The sequence below is a fragment of the Boleophthalmus pectinirostris genome, unplaced genomic scaffold, assembly GCF_026225935.1.
Source record: "Boleophthalmus pectinirostris isolate CB_2022bp ecotype Guang Dong unplaced genomic scaffold, ASM2622593v1 HiC_scaffold_13, whole genome shotgun sequence".
Classification (NCBI taxonomy): domain Eukaryota; kingdom Metazoa; phylum Chordata; class Actinopteri; order Gobiiformes; family Gobiidae; genus Boleophthalmus; species Boleophthalmus pectinirostris.
The window spans coordinates 12,927,803-12,938,943 of NW_026571036.1; the positions used below are offsets into that span (position 1 = coordinate 12,927,803).

General features: G+C 35.6%; 1 protein-coding gene across 1 annotated transcript in view; it reads left to right on the forward strand.

Annotated features, from left to right (window-relative positions):
- Window positions 1–10,918, forward strand: part of nudt14 (nudix (nucleoside diphosphate linked moiety X)-type motif 14) — a 33,696-nt gene extending 22,778 nt beyond the window's left edge. The window contains exon 5 of the mRNA XM_020920874.2: window positions 4,344–10,918. Within this exon, the coding sequence (XP_020776533.2) occupies window positions 4,344–4,593 (250 nt within the window). The 3' untranslated portion in view covers window positions 4,594–10,918. The remainder of the gene's footprint in view (window positions 1–4,343) is intronic.
- Window positions 10,919–11,141: the final 223 nt, after the last annotated feature.

Here is an 11,141-nt window from a genome sequence, read left to right on the forward strand (position 1 = left end):
GACTAGTCACACATAGGCCTGTCATGATAATTACTATATTGACTTATCATTCAGTATATGAAAGTTAGACCAATCATTTTTGGAGGGTCTGTATATATGTATCATGTGTACACTTTATTTAGCCTGATTCATCAACCGGTTTCACTTCATGAAAACCGTCTGAACTCACAGCATTAGGATTTGTTCACTCGACAGTAGGCGGATACTTTTTTTATTCAACCAATCGCTGCTATTTGGTCATGACTAGGGGTGGACGATATATCGATATTTTAAATATATCGAGATAGTTTTTAAACTCGATATGAATTCTGACATATCGTATATATCGATATAATGCTTATATTCAATTTAGATTTCGCCGCTTCGCTTGTTTGTCTTCTCTCTCGTCGCCCGCGCACCCCCGCCTCCCTGATTTTGTTCGCTCGTATCTCCTTCACTCCTCACTACCGCCCTGAACGCCGAAAGTTGGTGCCAGTGAAAAGCTTCAAGCACCACGAACCTTTTCCACCATTTACAGACAAGAACATCAGCAGCACATCCTCATATTCCACCGAGTTGCGTCCTTTATCCCGAAAGAAGCTAAACGAGCTGAGCTGCATGAGAAGGGCGCTGTTTATGCAAATGAGCCATGCGCTTAAATTTTGTTTCTGTAAAATGTAAACACACGTGCGCAAAACTGCATTAAACACATTATTATCGCAAACGGTCTGATGTGGCTCTATAGTCATTATGCTTTATATATTGTAAAGTTTATTTATGCAGAAGATTTTAATTAATAATCTGCTGCAGTGTCACTTGTACAATGGTGTTTGGAATCGTTGGGTTTGATCTGCAGTGGATTGTGGGATTAAACCTCAGAGCTCCTTACTGCTGGATAATAACATGGATCTATTAAAATAAGACCTTGTGGAACTGGCACATTTGTTTTTGCAGTTTTCAGTTTTAGGGGGTTATTTTTTCTTGTACATATATGGAGATATATATCGTATATCGAGATATAGCAAAATATATCGAGATATATTTTTTGATCCATATCGCCCAGCCCTAGTCATGACATATGTAATGCGCTGGAACGCTCAGTGGTGTCCAAGTAATTGCCGACTTCAGAGCTCTTCGCTGATTGGCTGGTCTGCGGTCTACAACTTCTAGGCTTCTTGCAAACCGTGTAGTGTATTCCGATTCCTGACCTTGTCACTGGAGAGAAATGAAATTGAGCGGAGGTACTAGGTGGCGCCGGCCTGGCTACGCTTTATTTGCACTACTGGGAAATTCCTGATTATTCATATATTGACTATATGATAAGATTTCAGCCATAAACGTTTGAATAAATCACTTCTATGAGCATCAGCATATTGTACTTTAGAATTTATCGTGACAGGCCTAGTCACACTGGCACATTTATAAATGCAACCTAAGTGAACTGTATTGCCCACTGGTACAAGTAATGCAGTATCAATAATGACGATTAAACAATGTTTAGTTTCATCTCTACCAAGAGATTAGGATACAATTAGGATACTTTTTTAGTATCCATGACTTTGAAAGTGACCAAAATTAGTAGTACTGGCATGGCAGATAGCAATTCAAAACTAAAAAAGTTATATCTTTGAGTGGTGAAAAGTGCTATTTAAACAGGAAACAAGGAGACAAAAGACATATGGACATTTCTTGCATGTTGTGATAGAAATACTGAACAGGGATTATGAATTATACTTATTTCCAAATTGGTAATAAACCAGTCTACCCAAACAAATGGCATTCATTGAGTAGTGCATTTGGAATAAAACCCTTGTCTTGAACTTGTCTGTGAACAATAAGAACAAAGGGACCATTTTAGAAAAATTCAAAAACTACTAATAATTATCCCATTTTAGTCTTACCTGTTTTTACAATTTGACAAGTCTTCTCTTACTAACTCCACAAAACAGAAGTACATGTCACCTTAAGGCATCCTCCTGCTCAGACCAGAGAGGAGAGGTTATATAAAGGCACTCTTGGGGACCATCCATCTTTGTCAGCATATTATTATTACCTGCCATAGACACAGCACTGGGTTACATAGTGTCTGCCCCCATTGAACCCAAATCCCACCTGGACAGATGCAAGAGTGATGGACTTCCGTGGGCTGCTTTGATTTGACTCCGTCGCCTCCTCCGCTTGTGTTGGTGTTGTCTTGGATGGCTGCTATGTGCGGGAACATTCCGTTTAATAGCAGTATCATTTTAACCCATATGCCCCCTATGAGCTGTGAGGCAAGACAGGAGCAGAGGAGCAGGCAGGTCGTGACAGTTTCTATTGGAGAACTGTAACAACGTGTGGGTGTGTGTGTGGAGATGTACATTTACTGCCTCATTTGTAGTATTTATCAGTATCATTTTCTAGTGTATTCAAGGTAAGTTTTGTTTTCTCTTTTACGTCATATTAGCAGGTACATACAATGATGCTTATCTTTTTTTTTAATGGTGTTTCAGGACTTATTACTAATGCATATAGGATACAGGGCTGTGCAGTTTATTTCAAAAATAAACTGCTAAACTGTTAATCTGGCCTCCAATCTTTCACTCACATACCACATTCATACGTAGGCAAAGTGGGTGAAGTGTCTTGCTCACTGACATAACAAAACTTTGCGACTTAGCTACTACGATCTCCATTATCTTTAAACTTTGTATCTGATTTAATATATAATTCACTAGGGATGTACCGATATCCAAATCTCACGGTACGATATCACGATATGCCTCTCACGGTACGATAATTATTATGATATTTTGGAGAGGTTAACAGAACTGTAGATAGGCGATTTTTTCCTTTTTAAATACATTGACCAGTCTTAGTAAAGTAAGTAATGGATCATGGTCTGTGCAGTTCCCTCTTTTTTAATACTTTTAAGTGAAACACCTTGACAATTTGATATATTGTGACGGACCACGATATATAGTGAGAGTTCTGACAATACGATATCACGATATTTCGATATTTCGGTTATGGTTACATCCCTCTAATTGACTAATATTATATTTTTGGTATAGGTATGTACTGCATTCCCTCTCACACAATGCATCTCATTCATACACTAGCACACAACAACACTGGAGACATGGTGAGTGAAGTGTCTTGCCCAAGGACACAACAATAGTATGTACTATAGCCCCTGCTCTTCCACTATAGCACCTTGTATTCTCAGTGGTCTCCCATCCAAGTACTAACCAGGCCCAACCCTGCTTAGCCCCTGAGAGCTTGCTAGTTTGGGCATTCTATAAAGTGGTATTAAGGTGTTGCCCTGTCGAAATGAGCTACCCGCAGCCTAAATTGACAGTGACATCTATCGATACACACTACCTCATTGAAACAAGCAACCTTACATTTTTCCATGTACAGTTGTATAGATCCAATAAAGCTAACCTCCCCAGTTTTACAACATATTTCTTTAGAATAGAGACAGCGGGTTTGATGCTGTTTGCACACAGTGATCACACTTTATATCTTGGTTATGTACAATTTAAACTAAATTATATGAGAATGCGTAGGTAGTTCATTTCAACAGTCATATTATGCTCAAGTAAGGCCCCAACTAAAGGTAGCACATATCGACAGGCCAATCAAGTAATGCTCCCGCTGTAGAATCACCATTATTCACTCATTTGTATGATTTGGGGTAGTGGTAGCTCGTTTCGACAGGCCTGTATCTTCTATCAAATAAGGCTTCCACTATATAAGAGAAAGAAATTACTGGAAACACAAAAATCTTTATTTTAAATAAATATCATCGACTACAGTGTGAATTTCCTATTGTAAAATCAGGAGCTCAAATTGATGGCATTTAAACTGTAACAGCGTTTGGGGGTTGTGCGCATGTGCAGTAGCGTTAGGTAGCTCAAATCAATGGGTAGCTCAAATCGACAGGACAGTGGCATTTCAGTGAATATGCACAAAGTTTGAAAGCCAGACTGAAGCGCTAACCACTCTGCCATTATAACCCCCTCCCCCCTCCATCCCTCATCCACTAATGATGACTTTTCAGGGGTTGACAGTTGAGTGTTTGTCCACTGATCCAAAGGTTGGCGGTTCAAATCCTGCTTTTAGTAGAGCAGTCTGATCCATTGACCCACAGGTTGGCAATGCGATCCCAGCTCCCACAGACAAATACTAAATACTGTTGTTGTGTCCTTGGGTAAGACATTTAACTTACCTCATCCCCAGTATATCTGCAAATGTGTGTGGGAATGGGTGCATGATTCCTTGCAATAAAGCACTTTGAATGCCTCTTACATGCCTTTAACATACCGTAAGATGCAGATAATAAAGAATAACAGCGCTAACCTTGAGTTGTCTTCCTTTAGGTCGGGCGTGGGTGTAACCGGCTCCAAGCAGACCATGTTTTATGCCGAAGTGTCCGATGATAACCGTGTGAGCGCTGGAGGAGGGGAGCCTAAAGAGGGAGAGCTGATCGAGGTGGTCAAAATCCCCCTACACGAAGCCATGACATTCGCCTACAATGAGCGTATACCCAAGACCATGGGCGTCATCTTTAGTTTTATGTGGTTCCACAATAACATGGCCCCCAGGTATAAGATCTCCACTAACGTCTAACAGTATTTATTCTGTCCATCTTTATACCGTTTTATGAATCAATGAATCGATGAAGAGCCAATCACTGGTCTAGCACATATATGTCCCCTTCACCACACTTTGTACTGTAAGGCTTTTGAATACAGTTTGCATCAGGAGACTACAACAAATGTAACGTTTTTGATTTTTATTTTTATTTTGGTAATTATGGCTTAAAGGTAGAAACTCAAATTCAGTCTTATAGAAGCACGAAAGGCACTGGTTAGTACCATAATTATTTGAAATTGATCATTCTGGGTTTTACTATATAATGGAATCTAGAGAAGCCGATGACCAATTCATTCTGATAATAATAATAGTGTTTATAGTGCACTAGGGTTGTTAAAAGTATCGAAAAACTAAACGCATATCGAAACTACAGAGACTTATTTGAGCAAGTATTAATGCTGTAAAAAAATTAGGAAAATTTGAGCTTTCTTGAACAGTTTTAGTATGATTTTAAGCTTTATCAGAGCAAATACCAGAGCAAAACCTCATGCTAAAATAAAGAAAGTACTATTCATTTATATTTGAAAATTACATTTTATTACTAAAAATGGAGCATTTTTAAATCTTCATTGTAGTATCGGTAATTGATATTGAGTATTGAGTGAATTCCTTGATATCAAAATTAAGTTTGTAATAATGAAAAATAATAATATCAAAATTAATGTTCAGAAAAAGCTTTATATATTTAATTTATTTATTCACCTTGGCTGGAGATTTAAGGCTAATAGCTGTCTACCGATGTATTAAGAAGTGTAATTCACTATTCAGAATTCAGAAACGTTCATAAAGTACATACAAAGTTGAATAAAATTGAACAACTGACCTGATTTTCCAGTTGTAACTTATTGATGTACAATTATCTCTAAAGTCTACAATATGAAGTGTGGTGCAGGGGCCTATTTCCTATCACACATCTTTGTTCTGTCTTTTCTGTCATATGAATATTGCCATAGCTTGTTTTAATTTTATTTGCTTAACTGAATAAGCCATTTGTATTTATTTGTAACTTGAAGGAAATTGGATTGGTTAGCTGTTTTTCCCTTATCTGGGTTTGGGGCTAGCTCAAAGAGTATCCTGGCTCTTGTGGCTAGATTTTTAGGTTATACAAAGCAACTAGCTGAAGTGATTCTTTTTAAAATGTAAAACCAGCAATGCAAAAACCACAAACAAAAAAAAGTTTAATTTTAAGTCCATATTGCACAAAACTCCCATAGTATTATTATTATTATCAACATCCTACGATTCAAGTACGGTTCTCTCCCACGATCATCTATTTGAAACAGTCATCTATCTACTTTATAATGGCCTTTACTTTGAGATTACTAACTAAACTAAGATTTTTCTCAGGTCCAAACACATAGTCCACGTTCAGGCTGCATTTCTGAATGTGATGTGAACCAGCTGTAGGCAATCCTGTGCTGTCATTGTATCTACTAAGGGCTTGTAGTTTCTATAATCATAACATAAACATACATTAAGTTCCTTAGTGTAGATGGCATTGGAAATATGCAACCGAGAAACAGCTAAAGCATCGAAATTCATTTTGGCTACTACAGTATTTATCAAAAGAACTACATTTAGTATTCACTCTAGAGTAGTAGTCATTCTGTGTGGGCATTCTTGTGAAAATTCTAGTAAAAATATTTGACCATTAGCCTGTATTTAGTCGAAGGTGCACTGCGTAACTTTTCTGTTTGTCTCTATGGAGATGTTATTGCTTTGCCTGGAATGTTTCATGATATGACTTTAAACATTTCCACCTAGCATTTATTCATTACAGGTGTTTCTATTGCTCAAAAACACTATAGTTCCTTTTAGGGATGTAACGATATCCAAATCTCTCTGTACGATATTATCATCTCACGGTACGATATTTATTGCAATATTTTGGACAGGCTGTTATAACTGTAGATTGACCACTTTTTTGCTTTTAAAATACCTTGACAAGATTTTGGTGTGAATTATTTCCATCATAATCCCAAGAATTCAAGTAAAAAACATATTTCTTCATGATGTTTGCACTGAAATGAATCACGGAATATGTAGTTTCCAATGTTTATAAGATGTTGCTACTATAAAACAACGCGTTTAAGCAAAGGAACTTGTAATTTGATATATTGTGACAGCCCACGATATTATTTTGAGACGATACGATATCATAATATTTCGGTTATTTTTACATCCCTAGTTCCTTCTGTGAATGGAGCGACTCTCCACAGATCTGAACTGTAATGTAGAGTAGTGCTGTAACCAATGATAGAGGTTTAACTTATCCTGTAGAACATTCTAGACAAAGCAATAATATTTCCATGGAGACAAGCAGGTGGCGAACTCTTCATTAGAAATGTTACGTGGTGCACCTTTATGTTTGCAATCAGTTTGACAATCAAAACCGCAAAAATATGTTGGACTCTTGCCCAAAGTAGAAAAAAAAAAAGAAAATTCAAAAACTTAGAATTTCCATTTTCATTCGTTCAGCATTTATAGATTTGTTTTTATTTGACTAATGTTGTATGATGTTGTACTTTTTTTTAGCACTTTGGCCTAAATCTGAAATGAAATCACGTTAGCATCCCGCATCGCTAAAGCTAGTTGCAGACATATTTGTTTTAGATAACGTTGCTTGAATCAAACTCAACTTATCCATTTATATAGAATAGTACTTTTAGATTTTAAATATGACACCAGCTACTGTTCAACATCAGCTGTGAATTATAGAAAACGCACAAAATTTATTCTTCTAAACCTACAGCGCCAATGCTAACTGTGTTTTTAGGGCCTTGGACGAAGTACATAATATGAAATAGTGCAATAATTATGCATGGAATTAACTACTATGCGCCCGCTTAAACCTATTATTAAAATCCTGTATAAAATAAAACTCAAAATAAGCATTTGTAGCTTGTAATCTATAGTGCCAATATTTTAAAATTGTGTAATCAAACCTATACATTGATATATGGTCTGGAACTGGTGCTCAAATTAAGGTATTAGGAATTAACATTAAAATACTTGATTATGTCTTGCTTTTTGTGCCACATTTTTCTATGAATGAAGCTATAGTCTTATCTATTTTTTCCAGTTATATGTTTAGGAACTTATAAAATAAAAGGGTTGTCAAAAACTATCGGAACTTGGATACTAATCGATAGTAAAACTAGTATAGAAACTATATATTTGAGCAGGTATTGATACTAAAAAGTCACATTCATTGGACCGAAATTAACCTTTTTTGAATAGTTTAAGAATGATCTTGAGCTGTATCAGGACACATAGACTCGTATACGCCCATGGACGACTGAGGGATTACACAGATACAAGGCCACATGATATTATAAAAGAAAGTACAATTTAATGTAAAAAATCACATTCTGTTATCTAAATAAAGTGTTTTTTGTTATCATTGTGGTATTGGAATCAGTTTTGAGTATCAAGTCTATTCCCTAGTTTCGAAATTATGTTAAAAATCAAGACATTTTAGTATCGTGACAACACTATCAGTCTTAAACTTTATGCGCCAACTAGAGAGAGATGCCACGTTCTGATTTGCTGAAAGTGATATGGAGTCTCCAGTAGTTAGTCAGTTTTCAGTTGCGTAATTTTCTTTCGTTGAATTGTCAGTAGGCATAATAGCCTAAAATGACAGTTTGCAGTGGCTGTTCGCGTGGCTCAGAGGAGTAACGCATTTCTCGCTCTTGTAAAACAGGCTGGATCTGGGCCAGACGATCACAGATTGTCAAATGAAATCAACACCATTGTAGTCGTTCAGGTTAGGCTAGTTTTAACTTTTACTTATTGTTCAATGGCACTAAATGAATGAACAAGAGGAGGTTTGGTTGTGTACGTGCAACATGTCATTAGAATCTGCTGTTGTTGCAGTTTACACACACGCAAGATTTAACTACAATGCCATTTCCGCAGCCCTATCTGTGAGTGATCAAAATCTGCATCAATGCCACAGCGATTAACAAATCAAGATAAAATATTTGAACTTTTGAATGGTAAACGTACTCAAAACTGTGCCTCTAAACTAAACAGGAAGCTGAACTCAATGAGCAGCATCCATAGACTGTATATATAAATGGACATATTAACCCGTTTTCCAAATAGGAAGTGAGCATGGGCATGCTTCCGGCTCCATCGACTGTTTCCAACTTACTTACATTGAAAAATTGCCACCACTTTCTTTATAACTGCTGCAGTGAGCTTCATCATTTTGGTCTTAAAATGTTCGTATTAACCCGCTCTACATGATCCTGGTGTTTTTATTTTGCTATTTTCTCAGTAAATAAATTCCTATTCCTAATATGGACCTGGATCCGAATTCGCTCCAATAACGGCAAACCTCAGTGAGCTTCATTTGACTGGAGTCGAACGCTGTTTGACGTAACACTCCCTCAGTCCACTTCTTTATACAGTCTATGGTAGCATTACTAGCTAGCAACATTATAAGACATTGCCACAACCTTGTATGTAATTAAAACAGGTTATCATTTCTGTCTTCATTAAATATGCACCATAAATTCTCTTTTAAATGGTGAAAGGTACTCAAAATGGTGCCTATAAACAGGAAGCTGAACCTGTGGATAGCGACATGATTGCATAGCTAAACGTTTGCTATGTAATCGAAACAGATGATCATTATTATTCATATTTTCTACATAAACCTTTAAATTTTTTACACTTTTCGAACCACAAGTTAAATTTCTGAATAGTGAAAAGTCCTCAAAATGGTGCCTATAAACAGGAAGCTGATCCTTTGAATAGCTACATGAGTACATAGCTAAACATATGCTATGTAATCAAAACAGGTTATCATCATTATTATTATTATTACTTCCTACATAAACCTTTAAATTTTTTACACAATTAGAGCCACAAGTTAAGTTTTTGAAAAGTGAAAAGTCATCAAAATTGCACCTATAAACAAGAAGCTAAACCTGTGAATAGCGACACTAGCTAGCTACATGTGTACATAGCTAAACGTATGCTGTGTAATCAAAACAGGTTATCATTATTATTAATATTTTCTACATAAACATTTTAACTTTTTACACAATTGAATCACAAGTTAACTTTTATATAGTGAAAAGTCCTCAAAATGGCGCCTATAAACAGGAAGCTAAATCCATATACAGTATAGCATCACTAGCTAGCAACATGAGTGCATTGCTATGGCTGAATATGTAATCCAAATATTATATTTTCTATCTCATAGTTGAGCAAGAGCTATCATGGTTGAATACATATCTTAGCTAAAATGTATTGGTAAAACTACTGTCTTTTGATATTGATTTGTAGTTTGGTTGTGCCACTATAAAAAGCCATACCCCCCTTATGTTAATACAGGAGAAATGTCCATGTTAAAGCCTATGTCATTGTTGTCCTTGCTGATTTAATGCTGAGCCCAGTTTGGACACTGCTACCTCCATCTCTCAGGCACATAAATACATACAATTGTCCATTTTTCACATTTTAAAATTTTGAAAATGAACCGTCGTGGCCATGCTGTAGAGACTTCTTTTGTGCCCAATTTATGACATATCTCTATTCAAGGTGTAGTTATGTGTAGAATTCTAAAAATGTACTATTTCAAATTGCACTGCGTACTTTAAGAAGAAAAGAAATTGCTTTTATATCTCCAAGGTTGAAATTCTTTTCGTTATAGCATGCAGCCAACCAGCAGATGAATTAAAGCTTTCAAAATAAAGTTCAAATTAAATATCAGTATCAGTAAAAATATAATATAATAAGTATTTTTTTAATCAATTTTGAACTAACTTAAATTATAATTTATGCTACAAATGATAAATTTTACCACAAATCTAGTCTTTGGCTTAAAAAAAATAAGTAAAACTATGGAAAATATATTTGAAAAATAAATAAATCAGAACAGAAAAAATGGTCTGTTTTGGCTGTGATAATCCATAGCAGTTCAACAGAATAGTCTAATAGGATTTCTACACATAATACCTGGAAAAAAAAAAAATACTGTAAAAGCATTAATATGTTTGTGATTTAATTTATCTGTGTCTTATGATGATTTTATTTTTTATATTTTTGAAAACGTTTTGAAATCTTTTGCGAATCTTTGTTTTAAATTTGTGTAAACCGATTGTGGGCAGTGTTTTAGTATCGTCTATATTTATTTATTACATGTCAACATTCGACTTTCATGACAAACATTTACACATTTGCAGTAGTTCCATATGATAATTTGCATGTGCACTGTCTGTGTTGGATTAAACTACATTACGTTTCAATAAAAAGGGGTCAAAAGCCCAAAATGAAAAATCGATTTCTATTTTGATTCTTGTGTAACAGGATACTACTTCAGTTTACATAACAGTTGATAGATAACAGATGACCTAGATAACTGGTCATTGGTATGCATGCTGGTGGTTATTCAGCTCTTTAGTATATATGCTTATGAACAGTGACTAAGTGTATTGCTAAATAAATATACCTGATTTTTATACTTTAAAAAATGTGAATAAAACAGAAAACCTAGTTCATTTTAA